The 21,646-nt window shown below is 35.7% G+C and overlaps 1 protein-coding gene across 4 annotated transcripts in view; it reads right to left on the minus strand.

Moving 5' to 3' along the window:
• PRMT3 (protein arginine methyltransferase 3) overlaps positions 1-21,646 on the minus strand; it is a 129,460-nt gene that overhangs the window by 16,195 nt on the left and 91,619 nt on the right. The window contains exon 14 of one of the 4 annotated variants that reach the window (XM_045066127.1): positions 2,876-3,612. The exons of the other annotated variants lie outside the window; for them this stretch is intronic. Coding sequence (XP_044922062.1) covers positions 3,517-3,612 — 96 coding nt within the window. The 3' untranslated portion in view covers positions 2,876-3,516. Of the gene's footprint in view, positions 1-2,875; positions 3,613-21,646 lie in introns of those variants that run through there. 4 annotated transcript variants of the gene reach the window in all.

The following is a 21,646-nucleotide window of genomic DNA, read 5'->3' on the forward strand; positions in this document are numbered from 1 at the left end:
TAAATAAATAAATAAAACCTTAAAAAAAAAAAAAGAAGAGATGTTAAAGGCAGTTCTTCAAGCTGGTGAGCAATAATACTGGGAGGAAACCTGAAACATCAAAAACAACAGAAAAACAACAGAAATGATCAACAGTTTGTTAAGTATAAAAGATTACTTTTTCCCTCAGAATTTCTTTAAAATACTTACGATTTTTTAAGACAAACATGATATAACATCATTTGGTAGGGCTTTCCATGTATGCAGATGTAATCACAAAGATCAGTGCAGGGGGTTGGGTGGTTAGGAGGAAGAAGAGCAAAATGCCACCAACACATAGAAATGTTTATAAAACTGGGATGTGAAGAAGGCTTTCTAAGCATCACACATAGGCAGAAACTTAAGAGAAGCTTAAAACTTAGTAACAAAGCCATAATGAGATATTACCCTACACATGTCAGAATTGCTAGAATCAAAGAGGCAAGAAATAACAAGTGTTGATGAGGATGTGAAGTAAAAGGAATACCTGGCTGTTGGTGGGAATGGAAATTGGTACAGCCACTATGGAAAACAGTACGGAAATTCCTCAAAAAGTTTAAAATCGAAATATTATGTGATCAAGTAATCCCACTGGGTATTTATACAAGAAAACAAAACTGCCAATTTGAAAAGATACATGCACTCCTATGTTTATTGCAGCATTATTTACAATAGTCAAAATATTGAAGCAACCTAAGTGCCCACTGATAGATGAATGGATAAAGAAGATGTGGTACATACAAACACTGAAATACTCAGTCATAAAAAAGAATAAAATCTTCCTATTCAACATGGATGAGCCTAGAAGTTACTATGCTAGGTGAAATAAGTTAGAGAAACACAAATACCATATGAAACAAAACAAAAACAAAAACAAAGAAACAAACAAAAAAAACCCCAGATTCTTTTTTTTTTCTCGAATATCTTATTTATTTACTTGAAAGAGAGAGAGAATGACAGAGAGAAAGTAGGAGCAGGGAGAGAGCAGAGGGAGAAGCAGGCTCCCCACCAAGCAGGGAGTTTCGGTGTTGTACGCCCAACTAGTATGACACTGTATGCTACTTATACTTAGTAAAATAAAATTTTAGTGTCAAATTCAAAGATGAAGAAATCTGAGAGTATTTGCAATATATATATATATAACAAAGGGACACTGTCCTTTTTTACATTAAGTTACTACAAATTAGTAAGGAAACAATGTCAAAAGAAATTAGAAAAAAAGCAGGAAAATCATTTATAAAAGAAAAATCAAATAATATGTGTAAGTAAAAGATGTTTGACCTACTTAGAAAAATAAGTAAACTAAAACAATCAGATACGATTTTCCTTGATCACGATAGGGAAAACTTTTTTTTAAAGATTTTATTTATTTGACAGGGAGACATATCACAAGTAGGCAGAGAGGCAGGCGGGGGGTGGGGGTGGGGAAGCAGGCTCCCTGCTGAGCAGAGAGCCTGATGTGGGACTCTATCCCAGCACCCTGGGATCATGACTGAGCCAAAGGCAGAGGCTCTAACCCACTGAGCCACCCAGGTTTCCGGGGAAAACATTTTTTTTTTTTAAATATTTTACTTATTTATTTGAGAGAGAGAGACAGTGAGAGAGAGCATGAGCGAGGAGAAGGTCAGAGAGAGAAGCAGACTCCCCGTGGAGCTGGGAGCCGGATGCGGGACTTGATCCCGGAACTCTGGGATCATGACCTGAGCCGAAGGCAGTCGTCCAACCAACTGAGGCACCCCGGCGTCCCGTGGGGAAAACATTTTTTAAAAGATAATATCCATAGTTAGTGGGGAAAGTAGCATGCATACTGGGAAAATAAACTGAAATGATCTTTCTAGAGGGAACTTAGCAATACATAATAAAAAACAAAACATCTGTATTAAAAAGAAGTCACAGAGAAAATGGTACACATGCTATGATTCTATTTATATATAGAATATTCAAAAAATAACAAATAACAAAAAATAACAATTTACACTGTTGTAAGTCACAACAGTAGTTACTCTTCAACAGTGGTAGAAACTAGAAAGGGTTACATGGAGGGCTCCTGGGCTGCCGGTAATATTCTGTTTCTTCAGCTGACTGCTGGATGCATGGTGGGTATTCACTTTGTGCAATTTTATCAAACTATACTTAAGATCTGTGTACTTTTCTGTTGTGCAAATACACGTTATGGGCTCAGTCAAAATGTTTATATAATGCATATACTCACTGACCCAGTAAATCTTAACTTCCAAAAAATATTCTATGGAAATTTATCAAGTATGCTTGCAACGATTTATCTATAAGATGCCAATTTTAGCCCACATTTTCAACAACAGGTGACCAGTTAACAAATCATAATACCTATTGAAGTAGATGATAGATTTGGAATGTGCATATTCATCAGCCTTACCTATAATTTAGATTTCCCATAAAAATGAACAGCTTCTGTGATAATAAATTATTTTTAACACTTGAGTTAAATGATCTATAGTATTGCATGGAGAGACATTCAATTTAATTATTATTACCTTTTATCAGTTCCCTTAGCAACGCCCACCTCTGTATACCCAAAGGCTAGGGCAATATCTAATATATAATAGGAACTAAATGAACTTGAAAAAAAATGACAAGTTTTTCAACTCTAATACAATAATTATATATATTTATTATCATTATATAATTATATAATAATTATAATTATATATATTTATTATATAAAATATATATTACTATAATACTAACAACTTCCATTACCAGGAAATGTGATCTAAATACAAATATAAATATAAATCTGTTTAAAATACACAAAGCAAAACTTCATATATTTAACTCTGGTAAAAGACAGACTGGCAATATTATTATGATAGAACAAATGTAATTATAATAGAGTATATAGCTCTAAACGAAGAGGGGAGACTGATGCATGAGTTTGCAACAGAATTAAAAAATCAAAGTATCTGAGAATACAAAGGTATTTTAGAACTGTCTTCCAATCCCCAAATTGAACTATCTATGAAATTCAGTTAAAAATCAAAGAAACTCATCTTCCTCCAAGCCCCCCAAATTCAGTGAAAGAAATACTGGGTAGTTTGGGGTAATAAAACAATGCTAAGCCTCAAGACAATAAATAAAAATAAAGATATAATTCACTTTGATTATGAGAATTTGGCAGGGGCCTATGACAAAGATAAATCTAAAGTCACATCTACTTTATTGTTCCCTCTGAAATGCACAATAGTTTTTTCAACTCAAACAGATTTACCTCCCTAATCATGTCTGGTGGAGGGTAATACCAAAATCAGTTCTACAGCTCCCATGAAGCAGAAGCACGAGAAGGTAGGAAGAAATTCACCTGCAATAAAAAACTATGTGCAACCCCCCACCCCAAAAACAAAAAAACAAATTATGTGCAGATAATTGACTCATCAGACTGTTAAGATTCACATAACTGGGGCACCTGGGTGATGCAGCTGGTTAAGCAACACACGTTTGGTTCCAGCTGGGGCCATGATCTCAGGGTCCTAAGATTGAGCCCCACCTAGGCTCCACGCTCAGTGTGGAGCCTGCTTCAGATCCCTTTCCTCTGCTCTTCCTGCTCCTGCTCTCTCTCTAAAATAAATAAATAATCTTAAAACAAAAACAAAAACAAAAACAAACCCAAACCAAAAAAACCCCCCACAAAACTCCAGAAAGATTCACATAATTGAGCAAGTAGAAAACTCTTGCTCTAAAACAATCAAAGGGCATTTCTGGTTTTAAAATGGGTATTAACCCTCAAGTAGAATGCTACTGAAAGGGAAAGGGCTCCCCCCAACTTATAAGTGGTCCTTAATAATTAAAATAAGATATGAGACAAAAAGAGGAAAAAATGTCATTAAACTTGAATCATAGACTATAAAACCCAACTGAACTACAATTAGTGTTTTTATTCTCTGTGAAGCCATTATAACCAAATACGTCAGCTGATTTAGGGACAAAGCTATTTATTCTGGTGAAGAACATAAATATGCCACCATTTTTCTTTTAGTTTCACCACCTTGTTAATATCACTTTGACAGGCTACCTCTAGGTCTGCTGAATGTTAATTTCAATGAACTTACACTCTCTCTGTGGAAGTCATTCAAATGTAAGAATAAACAACAACCACAGGAAACTGAAAATGATGGCTAACAGGCAACGGTAATAAGTAACAGGAGCACAGCTTGACATGCGCTTGAAAAAGATCAGATAGGTTATAAGGCCTAAGACCGGATACATTTCTCTTTTGTTCCACACGTATATCTTGTCAGGGGCAAAGGGAACTGCTGGGGGGAAAAAACAAGCATTAAAATAAAACATCTGTAGAAGTTGGACTAATCTGTAAAGGCAAGGTCACAGTTAAATAAATAACATCTCACTCATTATACCACCATCAGAAAAATTTTTAAATAGTCCTTAGACTGAGGGGCCCCTGAGGGTGGCTCAGTCATTAAGCATCTGCCTTTGGCTTGAGTCATGGTCCCAGGGTCCTGGGATTGAGCCCAGCATCGGGCTCCCTGTTCAGCGCAAAGGCTGCTTCTCCAGTCTCCCGCTCCCCCTGCTTGTGTTCCCTCTCTCGCTGTCTCTTTCTCTGTCAAATAAATAAATAAAATCCTAAAAAAAAACCAAACAATAAAGTCCTTAGACTGAGAGACGGGAGAGTCTGTGGTAATTAAGAACAACAACAGTGCTCATTATAGAAGAAAACAGAATAAAAGAAAAATACATGCATATGCAGCAAACTTCTGGGACAGTCTGATCACATTTGTAATTTGGTGGGGATCCTCCACATATATAGGAAAATAATTCAGGCATGTAGCTTTGTTGTGCATCTTAAACATTCCTAAGCATTAGAATATAGTCTTTCAAAATGAACTGTTTCTTCTTTGTGGATTTCACAAAGAGGAAGAAAAAAACTCACAGTATGTGTAAACTGAATATTTAAAAGTCTGTTTTAAGCCATGTTTTGTTTATCCCAGACACACAAAGGTAAATGCACTTCATTTTTATACATGCTCATCTGAAGAACAATGACTTGGAATAAAAATAAATTATTTTCTCGTGTATTTTGGTGTGATGAGTATTTCTTTAAAGAAAATGTATCATGTGTGTATGGAACAGGATGGCAGCCAATGAAATAAGATCAGACTAGACCTTATGAGGAAGAAGGAAATTAAAAATTATCATTATCACTATCACCTGCAGGGAGTAATTTATCATTTCTGTTCTTCATTGGTATCATGTTCCAACAGCGTGTGGTTACAGCAGATACAATTAGGCAGCTGGCCACAGAAGTAGGAGGATAATGTGCTTTTGATGGAGTTTATCCAAGCATGGAGATAGAGTGTTTGTAATCCATGCAGCAGAATCACTATAACAAAAATACAATTCATTTTTTGTTGGAGTATTCCTTTCAAAATCTTAATACAAAATTCAAAAGCCAACTGATGATGAGTCTGAAGCAAGTAAAGAAAGCGTAAGAAGAAAATACATAAAAATGATTACTATAGTTTACATCACTGTATATAAACAAGATGATAATATAAACATAAGCCATGCAAGCTGCTGCATAAAGAGTATGAACTCTGCTGTAATAACTGGTATTTAAACTCAGAAGATGAAATCAACAAATATGAAAATCATGTATGATTTTCTCCCAGTATTAACTATACTTTAAATCATGGACTCTTTCTTCTTCAATTAATTTTCTATTTTATCCCAAGAGAAAATTTGCATCTTTTCTTTCTTTCATAATTCCTCTAGGGAACAATACATATTAAGTGCCATATACTCCTCAAGGGATATTGCCAAATTGAGTAGTGTTTAGAAATAGACCAAGCAATAGGGGAAGTAGCAAAACAGACAATAGGTCTAAAAATATTTTTTAAAAAGTATTTTTACCAAAAAATTCAATAAAATTAATTTTTGACCTACTTAAAATATTTTCAGGTTGTAACTGAAATTTCTTTTAAATTTACTTATCTGGGTCCCTTGTAATTTCAAAATTGCTTACTAAAGTGCTTTTAGGAAGAAGAGATCACCTCTTCAGAGCCTACAACGTAAGTACTTTAATTCTGACATTTCATAAATTGAGAGCTTACATGCCCTAACTGCTCAACATTTTTTCCTAGCTATAAACACAAGATACTGTTCTATATACTCAATAATCACTGACATTTACTAATACTTTCACTTTTAAAAACCTTTTAAAGTACAGTATATATGCAGAAAAGTGCACTTAAGTGTACACCATGAATTTTCAAAAAACACAGCCATGAAACCCAGTTTAAGAAATGAAACTCAGATCAAGAAATAGAACAGCCCAGCACCCCAGTAATCCACTCGAGCCAATCCTAGGCACCTCCAGCCCAAAGGGTAACTACTATTCTGATTCCCCCCACCAGCTTTATTGAGATATAATTGACATATAACATATAATTAACACATAACGGTTATAAACTTAAGGTGTGCAATGTATTGATTTGATATACATATATTGCAAAATGATTACCATTAATAATTAATTAATTAATGAGTAATTAACCATTAATGTGATCAGCATTAGTGAAAACCTCCACCGTGTCAAATAATCATCATTTCTTTTTTGTGGTGAGAATTCTTAACATCTATTCTCTTAATAACTTTAATACTTATAATACAGAACTTACTCAGTTAGTGTCCTCTGACCAACATCTCCCCATTTCTCCCACCCTCTATCCCCTGTTATTACCACTTTACTCTCTGTTCTGTAAGTTTGGCTTTTTTAGATTGCGCATGTAAGTGACAGCACGCAGTATTTATTTTTGTCTGACTTATTTCACTTAGCACAATTCCCTGGAGGTCTATCCATGTTGTTGAAAGTGGCAAGATTTCCTTCTTTTGATGGCTGAATAGCCCTCTGTGTATCTATATATGCACGTGTGTGTATCTTTATCCTCTCATCTACTGATCAACACTAAGGATGCTCCCATATTTTGGCTGTTCTAAGACTGCAATGAATATGGCAGGGCAGCTATCTCCTTGAGATTCTGTTTTCATTTCCTTTACATATATTCAGAAGTGGGATGGCTGGATCATATATTAATTCTTTAATCTTTTGAGGAAACTCACACCGTTCTCCACAGTGACTGCACCAATTTACCTTCCAGCCAACAGCACACAAGGGTTCTCTTTTCTCCACATCCTCACCAGCACTTGTTAGCTCACCACTATACTGATTTCTAAGATCCCAGATTCATTTTCCCTATTGCATATTTCAACATAAATGGAATCATACATCATGTAGTATTTTGTGGACTGGCTACTTTCCTCACTATTGTTTTTTAGATTCACTTACACTGTTGCACATTACTTAAACTGTTACAAGGCTGTAAGGCATATCTGACTAACAGTTTATTTATCCAGTCTAAGACTGACAGGCACTAAGTAGTTTTTTTTTTTTAAGATTTTATTTATTTATTTGACAGACAGAGATCACAAGAAGGCAGAGAGGCTGGGGGTGGGTGGGTGGCGGGGAGCAGGCTTCCTGCTGAGCAGAGAGCATGATTCAGGGCTCCATCTCAGGACCCAAGGATCATGACCTGAGCTGAAGGCAGAGGCTTTAACCCACTAAGCCACCCAGGCGCCCCTCTTTTCCTCCTTTTTGAGATATAATTCACATACCATAAAAATTTCATATTTAAATAAACTGCATTAATTCAGTTTAAAGAATACTCAGTTGTACAACCATTGTTGCAATCTAATTTTAGAACATTTTTATTACCCAAAAAAGAAATTCTGTATCCATTCCCCCTCTATTCCCAGACCTGTCTATAGATTTCCTATTTTGAATATTTCATATAAGTAGAATCATACAAATGCAAGAGCATATAAATGGAATGCTTTCATGGTTAGCTACCTGTACTTAGCATAACCTTTTCAAGGTTCATCCATGTTGTAGTACATACCAATATATGTTTTGTTTTATGGACAGATACTACTTCACTGTATGGATCTACATTTTGTTTATTCATTCTCCAGGTGATGGACATCTGGTTTGCTTCCACTTTTTAGCTATTATGAAGAATGCTGCTACGAGCACTCATGTGGAAGTGTTTGTGTGGACATATGTTTTCATTTCTCTTGGGTATGTATCTGGAAGTGGATGGATTTTTAAGTTAATCTTATTCATAAACTCAAAATAAAGACCTAAATGTGAGACCTGAAACCATAAAATTCTTACAAGAAAACAGGCAGTAATTTCTTTCAATCAGCCATAGAAACATTTTTGTTGATATCTCTCTTCTGGCAAGGAAAACAAAAAAATTAAATAGAACTACCATATTATCCAGTAGTTCCACCACTAGGTATTTACCCAAAGAATATGAAAACACGAATTTGAAAAGATACATGCACCCCTGTGCATTATCTACAATAGCCAAGATAAGAAAGCAACCCTACTGTCCATTAGTAGATGAATGGGTAAAGAAGTATGGAATATTTATACAACGGAATATTGCTCAGCCATAAAAAGGAATGAAATCTTGCAACAACATGGATGGACCTAGAAGGCATAATGTTAAATAAAGTAAGTCAGAGAAAGACAAATACCATATGACTTCACTCATATGTGGACTTTAAGAAACCAAACAAAGGAAAAAAAGCCAGACTCTTAATTAATTACAGAGAATAAACTGGTGGTTATTCTCACCTTCTTTCCTTTGGTGCTACCATTTAAAGATATATTAGGACTTTTCTTGTATCCTCTATTTCTCTTGCCCTTCCCAAATCTTCCCACTTGTATCCCTCCATGCTTCCTTCTAGATATTTCCTTTTGACCTAAAATCTAGTTCAATAAACATTTCTACACCAGTGTGCTAAGATCTGCTGCTAAACTCATTTTAGTTAAGTTTCAGAATATGTTTGACTCTTTTTCAAATCTGCTATAATTCTTTTTAAATGTTTTCAATTGTGGCTTGATATTTACAATTTCTTTTGTCCTTCAACTTAGTATGCATAGTTATTTTTATTTTTAACTTTTTAAAATAGGCTCCATGCCTAAAATCAGGTGTGAACTCACGACTTTGAAGAGCCAAATGCGCTAACGACTGAGCCATCCAGGTCCCCAAAGAGTTATTTTAAAGTCCATTATCTGGCATATCTAAAATCTGGAGCACTTGGAGCTCTGTTTTTATTGCTTACTATTTCAGCTGGTTATTGATTTATGTTGTCTTGTGTCCTTGTGTGACTGATTACCTTTGATTATAATCTGCACCTTATATCTGAAAAACTGTAGAAATAATTTAAGGCCAATGATAATGATCTTCTAGAAAGAATCTTTGTGCAATGAATCTGGGGGTGCTGGCAACCCTAAGATCATCTTAATCTATTAATGGGGTTTGAGAATTTCCTGGGTCACCCAGATGATTTGAAGCTAGGCTGCAGTCCATGGAAGGGTTTATTTATCTATAATTTTACCCTATTCTTGGGTGCAGTCTTTCATGGTCACAATGCAAAGCACTGGGGAATCACAAAGTCCTGATTTTTATATTCCTATCCATGTGAGGCTATCAAAGGGCAACACAAGTCTTAGCTGCTACTTCTGAATTGGTAAATGCCTATAGGGCAAAAGCAGACCCAAATGTCAGTCTCATTTCTCTGGATTGTCTTCTTTTCTGAGTTTTAGCTTGATAATGCTTTACTAATTTATATCTCTGATACCTTCAAACAGATAGTGTTTTATATTTAGCTTTTGTAGTCATTCTCAGCAAAAGGGTCACTCCATTTTATGTAGTCCACCATTATAGTGGGCAGATTTATTACTGCATTTTTTTCCTTCCTACTTAAGGCTCCCTGCCTATAATACTCCTCCATTCCCTAAACTAGCTTCTTCTCATTTACCATGTGTCTGTTTACACATTATTTCCTCTGGGCTTAGTCTTCTCTAATCCCGCCAAATAGATGTTTCTCTATTTCTCCCTGTAATAACACATTCCATGCTCAAAGTGCTTTTGGTTTAATTACAGAGCCCTGCAGCCCTGAAGGGCAGTCTCACCACGTCCGTGCTCTCCTCCGTATCCTCACTGCCCAGGCACAACACCTGGACATTCTACCTCAACAGTGAAGACAACTGTGCAGTTACAAAGGCATGAAAGAGCCAGGAAGTGCAGGCTCTATAGAAAATTAATAAAGAGTTGCTAATTGAGAGAACTAATAAATGAATAATGAAGTGATATTATATGCTCAACTCCTGTCAGCCTTTGGGAAAAGAAAATCATGATGCTTTACTTCTCTTATAACTTCCTATTTTTAAAATTCAAAATTGCTATTAGGTATCAACTACTTTAGGGAAACATTCTTTGAAGTCTACACCGACAACAGTTATTTGCTCCCCATTAATCTAGTGCACACAGTATTAGGAAGGCTTTCTGGAAAAAGCCATGCCTAAAGTAAAACCTTAAGTATGAACAGGATTACTGAGGAAAAGCAGGTAAGAGTGTGCCAGGCCAGGGGTATCTTTTATACGCCTCTCTTATTAAAATTCTCTTATAGAATACCACATTACAATTATCTATTTATACATTGGCCTCTCTTAAACTAAGGTTTTGGGGATCAGAGATTATATTGTGTTGTACTCGCAGTACCTAACACAGAAGCCAGAACTAGCATCCTAGTATACAAAGGACTAGTATTCAATACATGTTGCTTAAATGAAAAGTTGTCTTGAAAAGCATTTCTCCATGTGTGTGCTTGCCACTACACAACGTGCAGCCCACTGCTTCTCTAGATTTCTATCGCCTACCTGCTTCCTGGCATAGCATCAGTTTCTCATGGTTTTATACCAATGCTTATTGTTCCTTATATTCCATTTTTCATGCTGCTTTTTAATGTTCCCTAAAAATACCCACCTAAAGGCTCTATGGCTCATTCCTAGTTCCTCAAATGGCAGAAAATACTATCAATGATAAGTAAACATTCTAAATTTTAAGCACAAAATAGGATATATTGTATTTAAAAATCAACAAAAAACAAAAGAAACCAGTTTAATGATGGCTGAAGAGGTTTAAAACTGAAAACTCTTAAAACCCATTTTTGTTCCTAGGTGATCAAGTCCTATCAAATGCTATTTGGTTTTTTTTTGTTTTTTTTGGTTTGTTTGTTTTGTTTTTTAAGATTAAAAAAAAATTTCTTGGGCAGAGAGAGGGGGCACAAGCAGGGGGAGCAGTAGGCAGAGGGAGAAGCAGACTCCCCACTGAGCATGGAGCCCCACAGAGGACTCGATTCTAAAACTCCGGGATCATGACCCAAGCCAAAGGCAGACATTCAACTAACCGAGCCACCCATACATTCCAAATGCCACTTGTTTTTACAGGCCTTTGGGACTATAAATTGAGAGATCAAACACTGAAAGAAACTCCGACAGACAGGAAAAAGGAGGCAGGTAGAAGATGTGGTGCACTTTACTTTCCAGAAATGAACAGGGTATTTTCTCTTTGGAAAAGTGAGGTAGGGCTACTAGTGTGACTCGTCGGTTAAGCATCTGACTTTTAATTTTAGATCAAGTTGCGATCTTAGGGTCCTGGGATCCAGCCATGCATCAGGCTCTGTACTTGGTGGGGCACCTGCTTGAGATTCTCTCTCCCTCTCCCCCTGCCCCCCCACTCACCCCAGCTCATGTGCACTCTCTCTCAAATAAATAAATAAATCTAAAAAAAAAAAAACTAAGGTAAAAAGATGGCTTCCTCCTCCCCATCTAAGCTCTACTAAAAAAGTATCCAACAGCTGAAGTGAGAACTTAAGTACTTGGTGGCATTCATTTATGTTTGCCCTGTAGAGGCTGCAATTTTTCAAAGAAGGTAATTATACCAGTTGTCCTAAGTTCTGGCTTTATGTCTGTAATTTCAGTGTTTTTTGACTGCTTCCTCTGCACACTGCTGGGTGAGACAATAACTTACATTTCTGGGGCCACAGGACTGATTCTGGCCCACCCTGTATCCATGAGGTTGGATGCTGAATTAAAGGATAAGCAGAAAAGAATAAAACATCAGGTGGAATGCTATGGTACAATCTTTTGGGACAGCCAGGACATATCCTTGTTAAAGTGAAGGGCATTCTGTAATAGCTATGTCACTGTCTTTGTGATCTAGAAATTTAAAATGTGACTCTTTGCAAAACTGCAGGTAGTAAAGAAGTGATTTTGCTTTTAGAAGCAGCTTATTTGCATAAATGAAGCATTCTGAAGAAAGGTCTCATTTCCCCAATACATCAGATAGTGAGGTATATGGACAAATTAAAGAGTTTTCATTGCATTACCTTTGCCTGTAAAGAAAGTAGTCTTTGAGGGCGCCTGGGTGGCTCAGTCGGTAAGCGTCTACCTTTGGCTCAGGTCAGGATCTCAGGGACTTGGGATTGAGCCCCACATTGGGCTCTCTGCTCAGCAGGGAGCCTGCTTCCCCCGACCCCCTCTGCTTGCCCCTCTACTTGTGACCTCTATTTGTGATCTCTCTGTAATAAATAACATCTTAAAATAAAAATGAAAAAAAGCACAACCTTTTCATTCAAAGTACAACAAGGCAGGAAAACAAATTTAAAAATAATTGGCTTATTTTATGGAGACTTCCTATGTGCCAGACATAGTAGTAAATGCTTGTGTACATTATCTCATTTAGCACACTCAAATAATGAGGTAGGTATTGCTGTTATGATCTCCACTTTTCAGATGAAAAATCTGAAATTCAGAGAAGTTAAATAACTCTTTCTAAAGTCATACTAGTAAACTCACTTCACTGGGTCTAAAGCTGATGTTTTTTTTTTTTTTTTTTTTTTTTAAAAAGGAGGTTCCACACCCAGCATGGAGCCCAATGCAGGACCCAAACTCATGACCCTGTGATCAAGACCTCAGCTGAGATCAGGAGTTGGATGTTCAACCAACTGAGCCACACTGGCACCCCTAAAACTGAAGCTTTTAACCAGTTACATTAACACTGTTTAAACTTTCCTTTTTGATTTTAATCACTTTTAGAAAACTCTCTACTATTTCAAGATTGGCCCTTTTCTCATTCAGTCTTCTAGAAAAGAGAAAGATGGACTGATTTTGGTAACTGATATGTTCTGAGCCATATGGTATTTGTAACAAGATTTATTTTTCCAATTCTTGATTCATCTTCCAATAAAGACTGATGCTTCCTGTGACTACATATGTATACATCAGACAGCTGGAAACATTAGGTGCTTTAGGATGTGCAGAATTTCTGAATGCCAATTTTTGCGACGGCTTCTGCCAAAGCATAAGTCAAAGGAAATCTGAACTGAGAAGATTACTTCCTTATAGGTCATTATTTTGGGGATAACTGTCTAAATCAAAGAGGAAAATACCTGGTCAAACTCATTTATTATCACAATGTAATAATGCTAATTGGCAGCCTCTGAGATAAGTCCAGGGGGAACTCCCCTGACACATCCAATAAAGAGTTCACTATTATTGATTGTGTGATAAATAAGCCATTTTTATGCTTATTGCTGTGCTTGAGATAAGTATTTGGGTCCTGCTTGAGTGTGATTATTTCTCTCAAATTTATTCTGACCCTTGGCATTGCTGATTTCAAGCATGACCCTATTCCTATCTAGAATTAAATTATGATTGTAATACAACAGAAGAATTTCAACACTCTACTCAAATTCTATTTTAGAACAATATGGTGTTCAAATCCTTTTATAATATAACTCAACTGGAGGCTTTAAAACCACTGTTAATGAACTTTCAAAAATGCAGATTCAGAGGCATTATTTACAGCATGGCTTTCAAAGGAGGCTCAAGCATAGGAATCTCTTCACTCTAAAGACTCAAGTTCAGGGTTTCTCATTTTGTGGACTTCTGCATTCTCTCTGAGCAGGTTTAAATAATGGTTTAAAACTGCAGGTGATTCATCCCGCTACTCTACTCAATGAACACATACCTCAAAGTTATTAGAAAGTGGGAAGCATATCTTTTTTAAAAATTAAACTTTTCTTAATGGTACATTTCCAAGGAAAAAGTACAAAAATAGACAGGAAGGCAACTAACCATAAATAAGTTGAAAAAAATCCAGATTTTAAAAAGGCTAAAATCCTCTGGGCTTTAGCTCAGAAGGCTAGACTCTGTGGTTGGGGAAAAAAGAAAGATACGGGGTGGGGGCCAGACAGAAGTATGCAAGATTTTATAGGCAATGCAATGGGTACACCTGGACTTCAGTCAAATACAAACAATATCAGAACTAGATAGAATCCCTCTGAATATGAGACAAAGCCCCCTTTTATAGTAGAGTCATATATTACGTGAAGAATTAGTCACATAATGGTTAAGTCAAGTAATCAAAATTACTCTGGAAAATCCCTAATGTATCAACCGTCCCTCAGTAAGTTCAATTCAACTAGTTTTTCTGGCAATGGTACAAATCATTTCTGGGCTCCAGATGAAGGAGACAGCTTGTAACAGAGTGCCATGTTATATTAAAAAATATGTTTTTGTTTATTTTGTAAAAAGATTTATTTATTTTAGAGAAAGTGTGTGCATACACATGCACGCGTACATGCATTAAAGTTGGGGGGAGGGGCAGAGGGCAACAGAATCCTCAAGCAGTCTCCCCACTGACCATGGTGCCTGATGTGGGGCTCGATCACAGCCGCTTGAGATCATGACCTGAGCCAAAATCAAGAGTCGGGTGCTTAACCAGCTGAGCCACCCAGGCGCTCCATGGTGTATTTTTAAACTTTCCAGATTTTTTTTTTCTGTTCATGAAGAATTCATCCATGTTGTAGCGTATGTATACTCAAGATCACCTTTTTTCATTGACATATACTACTCCATAAATATGCTACATTAATTTATCCATTTTACTGCTGATAAACATTTAGCTTGTTTCCAGTTCAGGATTATAATCAAGTAGGCCACAATGGATACCGTGTACATATCTTCTGGAAAACATGAGCTCACTTTTGTTGTGTAAAGACCTAAAAGTGAAACAGTTAAGCCACAGAGGAAGCATGTGTTCATCTTTGGGAGCTATACGACAGGGTCGCCCTGTCGTATGGAAACAACTTAGCACAGTACCTTTGCGTTATCACTCTTACGCATTTCTTAGTATGCTGTCATTAGTATTTTTCTTTAAAAACATCTACGAATAAAACATTTTAAGCACACACACAATTATAGAACCTCTGAGTACCTGTCACCCATATTCAACAGCTACCACTATTTGGCAAATTTACTTCATCTATTCTTCCTCTGCCCCCTTATCTTTGCTGAACTGTTCTGAAGCAAATGCCCGATATGTCATTTCTCCCTGACATACTTCAGTTTACATCTCTAAAAAATATCGACACTTTCTTATATAACTAGCATGCTATTATCACATGTAACCATAAAGTGAATTTAAATTATCAGTCTCCCTCATTTATGCTTTGTGAATAGAAGAACTGTTTTGGCTTGTTATTATATCCCCAATGCCTTCCAGCTCTTAGTACATAATGCTACTCAAAAAACACTCTGTGAATAACTGAAGAGATTTAAATACTATCACCGCCACCGAAGCCTAACTACAAAGGTTCAGGTTTCAGAGAAGAGTACAAAGTTATGAACCATGCTCTAGATCTTATGATCATTTATATAAGCAGAAATCTAAAACTGATAGAGAGGTAGAATCACAAAATTAGAAATGTCCTCCTCCCAACACATAAAATTTACTTAATGAAGCCTATTAAAATATATACCAGATGTCCCACTAAAATCTATGATGCAAGTTCAAAACAAATCTTACAATTTCTAAGCAGCACAGATGTGTTTTAATAATTAGTTTCCTTAGCTGATTAGCTTTGGAAGGTCAAAATTAGGTCAGTTTACACCTAAAAGTACTAAGAGCTGATTTAATACCCAAGAAATGAGTTTGGAACTAGTAGGTTTCAACTGTCAGAGATTTTTCAAAAGCCTTGAAAGAAGATTTAAGAACACAATTACAAAGAAATAGGCTCATCTTAAGTTTATTTGTAAGCTATTGGAAAAATTTAAAGCTTAATTAAAAAGTAAAAGTAAAATAAAAATGATACTATGAGTAAGGAATCATTAAAGTTTGAATTTTAAACATTATAAAGTTTCATTTAATAACATTTGCATTAGCCTTAAAAAAAAAAAAACAAAACTGTAAACCAAAGACTTGTCTTGACTCCCTCAAAAGAATTATCAGTGTCTCTCAAATATATCTATCATTTATCAAGTATGTCATTTAAAAAGGGGGAAGAAAACCAAAATGAGAATTGGGAAGTAACATACAATTTATTTTTTAGTTCATGGACTGAATTTTTGTTCATTTACTTTTCCCAACTTTCAAAAGTCTTAAATACATAGGCCCAGATTTTCCACATTGGGCTTTTAAAAACAACACATGCAGGGACTTCTGTTTCTAGTTAGGATGTAGAGGTTTGCAAAGGGTCTTCACATTGATATAACAACAAAAATAAAAACATCTTCGCTAAACTAAGCAATCATATTTTTCATTAATAACACAGAAGAATCTTGAAGGCAAAGAAGTCTAGATTAACTATTTTCAGAGAGGAATGAGCCAGCCAGCCCCCTCTAGTTGAGCAGAGAGAAACAGTGGCTTTCATACCTGAGGGCATTTATCCAATGTTGGGACCCTTGGTGGGAAAAACAGCAAAAAATGCTGTAGGCACAGCAACCTAGCTGGAACAAGGAGAACCCAGTCAATTTTTAATGGGCAGGTCTGAGCTAGTATGGAACACTAAAGTCTAGAAAAGCCTGACAGGTAGAGCTAGCAAACCCAGAAGGTGGACAAAGCTGGTAGTTGTGCTTTGAAGCAGGCAGAGGTTTTCTTGCAATGCTTAGATCCTAAAGCCAAAATCATCTACAAGCACACAGTTCACTGTCACCATCAACATGACATTACTACTCAACTCTGCCATTTGCCTAGGAGATGAAGTTGTTTGTTTCAAGCACCTTAAGAAAACCTGTCTACATGAACAACAGACCTTTCAACTAATCCTGAGAGAGGAAATGCCTTCTTCTTAAAAGAGAAAGCTCAACTAGACTGTTTACTCTTCGAGATACACTTTGAAACTCACCCTCTCACTGCATCTATCAATTCTCAACTAGATCATGAGCCATGCCAAATCCATGAGGACCTTTTCTCCCGTTGCCAACTTCCTGCTCGGTACTGATAGATCCACTGATGATCAGATTTTCCAAACCTCATAAATATCCTGACTTTGTCTTTCTCCCTAAACTCAGTTGTATTTTGACTGTCTTCCCAAAAAACTGTGAGAGAGAGGGGCCTATTCCTGTGCCCCTGGTACCTAGCCCTCAACAAGCTCAATTCCAAATTAGGTAAAAGGTATCAGCCCTTTAAACCTAGCTGCCAGGCAGAGTTAAGTGGAACCCCTTCTAGGGGAAAATACTACCTATTTAATCTGTATTATCCTTTCAAATAATGACTAACACAAAATATAAAATTATGAAATATGAGAAGAAAGAGGAAAACGTGACCCATAATCAAAAGAAAAAAAAGCAACAGGGGTGCGCCCGGCTGGCTCAGTTGGAGGAGTGTACAACCCTTAGTTTCAGGGTTGTGAGTTTGAGCCCCACACTGGGTGTAGAAATTACTTAAGTAAATAAAACTTAAAAAAAAAAAACAACAGAGTAGAATCATAGTTGGCTTAGGGAAGTAGCAAATAGATCTTAAAAGAGTGATTATAAATATGTTAAGAAATTTAGATTAAAAGACTGACCAAACTGGTTTAAAAAAAAATGAAAGAATAACTCAAAAAATGAAAATAGAAATTATGGAACTGAAAAACATGATATTTAACGTGAAAGTATTTTGCGGCTATCTCAACAGCAGGAAGACTGTAGATGAAGAAAAAAAAGTGAATTAAATAATAGGTAAACAAATTATCCCAAAGTGAACTTAAATGGCTACTATACTTCAGTCTTTCCCTTCAACATTTTCATCCTTGGAATCAGGTTCCCTCATTTAAAATAAAATCTTCTGGGGAGCGGCAAAGCGTTTTTTTCTTCCTCATAGAATCTTGGCTATAGAATTTAATTACCAACTACAATATTTCCTCCAGAAAATATCTCTTTTGTGTTCCCATTCCCAAACCACTCTGTGTATACATCTATACTAAGAATTTTATATTCATACTAAAATTTTCTTAGCCCCTGTCTCCTGTCACTTAAGTGCCTTTTCAGGACAGAGAACAGGGATGTGTGTGTGTGTTGCGTGCACGCACCTTTGTACATAGATTTCAGACAGGGACGTAGTATTTAATATTTGTTTAATATTTAATATTTTAATATTTGTTTAACTGAAAAATCTGTTAATATAAATCCTTATATTAATGATTTTTAAAGTTATGATAAAAATTAAAAACCTCGCAATGCCACCATACTCATATTAGTGTACTTTGATAAAATCCAGAAGACTTTACTGTAAGAGGTTTTTAAGTACAAATATAAAAAAAAAGTCTGCTGGTTTTTATTTACTCCAGTGGTTCATCTTTAATTTAGCAACTGTAGTAAAAGAAAAATGCCTAGGAAAAATATTGTTCTTTGTTAAATGATGTTTAGAAATATATTAAGGGAAGTTTATGCAAACTGAACACTGTTGTACCAGTCATTCATTGTTAGTGCATGCTAGCAGAGATGTAGAATAAAAGAAAATATAATGCTGAAATTAAAAATATAAAAATGACTGCTCTAAGAGTTAATAAATCAAATAAAAATCTTTACATGTCATACATACAAGATTTATACATGTAATCTGATAAAATCATCTTAAATATTTTCCTTTTAAAGGTAAACAACTCATTTGTTACATTAAAGGCAGTATGAAGAGTCATTCAATGCATATGCTTGCCTATATCTTTAAGGAGCTTTTAAACACACAGACGCCAGTATGAACCCCGATGGAACAGAAAGGGAGAATATTACACAATTGAATAAATGACAAAAATACACTAGAACTCACAAAATACAACATATTAGTTCTAAGATGTATGGCTTTAAACCACTTCCCTTCGACACTTGTAAACTTTCCATATAATAATGGACTTGACTGCTCATTTACTGCAATGTTAGGCAGCCTGTTGTGATAGTCAGATGCTAACAATTCATACCTCATCATGAAAGCAAAGGCAATTTGACCTAAACTGTCAATAATATAAGATACATAAAAAATGTTAAAAAATTGCTATGTATGCGCTACTAGTCATTGGAAAATTATCCTTTAACCAATATCCAAGACACATATGATTATCATAACCTGTTAAATTCCCAAAAACATAAAAAAGTTTATTGATGCAAAAACACTACATTAAAAATGCTATCAAATTTCTTCTGTGGTGTGTGTATGTGCCTGTGTGTGTTGGTGGTGAACACTGCAAAGAAAAGATGTTTTATTAAAGGTTCTAACTTGAGAAAGCCATCTAAAAACACTATCAGTCTACAGCACACATGCTTTTGAAATTAAATGCAAAGGGGGTTTTCTTAGCATCTTGTTACTTTGAAAAATCCAATTTCCTCTAATATTTTAATTAGGCTACAAATTTAGAATCTCATTAGAAATAAATGGTTATGCATATATTTAAAATGGGCTTAACTACTCAGAGAAATCATCCATCTTACTTTTTGGCTATGCATTCAAGTTTTAAGCAGGAGGATTTTAATATTTTTTAATATATTGGAAGGTTTGTATTCAGCAGTAGAAAAGCAGATACTTTTTCCTTTACCCTATCTAAAGAAGCCATACCTCTTCCTCCCCAAAGTAACTTTTTCCATCTCTTTGGCAGGTACTGCCTTTTTTTTTTTTAAGTATTTTCACTAATTCTTCTTACACTATAAAGGAGAAACAAAGTTCCAATTAGGCACTCATCCTTTTTAATACCTTTGTTGTGGATTATTCCCAAGTAACCAGGCGAATAATCTATCTATTCAAAAGTAGCCTTAGAGACTAGGCTTGTATAATAGCTCCAGATGGTTGGTAGCAGAAGAGTGTACGGAGTTGGCACCACCTCAAAGAGCAAAAGATAGTTGGAGTAGATATGGATGAATAGTTGGGACTCACAAATAATGAAACTGTAATAAAGGTATTACAGGCCACAAACCCTTATTCATGCCAGGCTCACATTAGGGTAAGCATGCCGGGAAGAAAACGAAGTACTTAAGACATGTAGACGCTTGACCGAATAACAAAAAATACACTCTGAAAATATGAAGAAAAAAATTTTTTGAAGATCTACTTTTTCTCAACAAAGAGGATGGGCTATGTCACTTACTTTATCATATAACTCTGTTAGCCCTTTCTCTGAGAAAGAGTGTATTTTGATCACACTCTCTCTCCCTACCAACAACTGCTAGACTACTGGCTGAGAATCACATTTTTCAGACCTGTTTCATATGCAACATATTTTAGATTTTTCAGATCTGTTTCAAATGCAACAGGCTCCCTCTCTTCTTCCACATCTCAAATATCTCATTCATAAGTTTCTGTATCTTCCCTTAATAGCTTGTACAATCCTATTGGAGTTTTTTTTTAGCAGGATCAGGATATTTCACAAGTAAGACACAGTGATTTATTTTTCTTCACCCAAAAAATGGGAATATTAGTACCTACTTCAAATGATTATTAAGAAGACTAAATGAAAAAAAAAAAAAGAAGAAGACTAAATGAAATAATCATTTTAAAGTGATTAGCACATTGTCTGGCATGCAAGTGTTCAATGACTAAGACATTATCACCAAGAAAATTTTTGTTGACAAATTATTTGACAGAATAATCTCAGAAAGGTTAAAGTTGAATAAGTACTAAAATTTCTATGTTCAGTACCTGGCATGTATCCAATAAATATGGTTTGAAACTATACATTCCTCTCAAAGGTGATTACAGGAGTTCTTCAGCAGTGATCAGACTTATACACAAGTCCACTTCAACTTTCTGCCACCTCCGACCTAAACACCAGACTTACCTCGTTTCTAGACTTTTATACTGAAATCATTCAGGCATGCTGGGAATAAAAATATTAATCTAAAAGGCTCTTTAAGGAAATAAGGTAATATAACAGGTTCTTTTGGATTTATCTTTCTTACAGAACTCTATAGGGGAACAAATGCAGCAAGTACCTACTTGATATGTTCTTTAATACAAAAATTTCTATTATAGTTTTTGTGTTAGACTTTATGAGCTTTTTTGTGTTTGGTTTCTATTTTATTCTTTTAAATATACAGAATAAAACCAAGATCATTAAAGGGTAAGTACAATTTATTTCAACAAAAAGCTTCTTTTACTCTATGGCAAGTAATAGGAACAGAAAATAATTCTATACATGCACTGTGAAACTCTTCTGTAGCACAACACTACTGCAGCTAGAACTGCTTGCTAAGACTTTTTAATCACTAGTGTACAACCGGACCTATGTGCTGCCAGAGGTGCTGAAGGAAGATCTGGACAGAGGAACTGGACAGCATGACGTGTGCAGGGGGGTATAGGTACAGGATGGGAGTGAAGAGCTCTGCTGATCTGCGTTCATCAGTGGGGCCTACCACTCACTAACAGGGCCAGGGGGGCTCTTGGGTTTATAGGGTCTGCAGTGGTACAGGCCT

This window comes from Mustela putorius, unplaced genomic scaffold (genome assembly GCF_011764305.1).
Source record: "Mustela putorius furo isolate JIRA1106 unplaced genomic scaffold, ASM1176430v1.1 tig00003859_pilon_pilon_pilon, whole genome shotgun sequence".
NCBI lineage: Eukaryota > Metazoa > Chordata > Mammalia > Carnivora > Mustelidae > Mustela > Mustela putorius.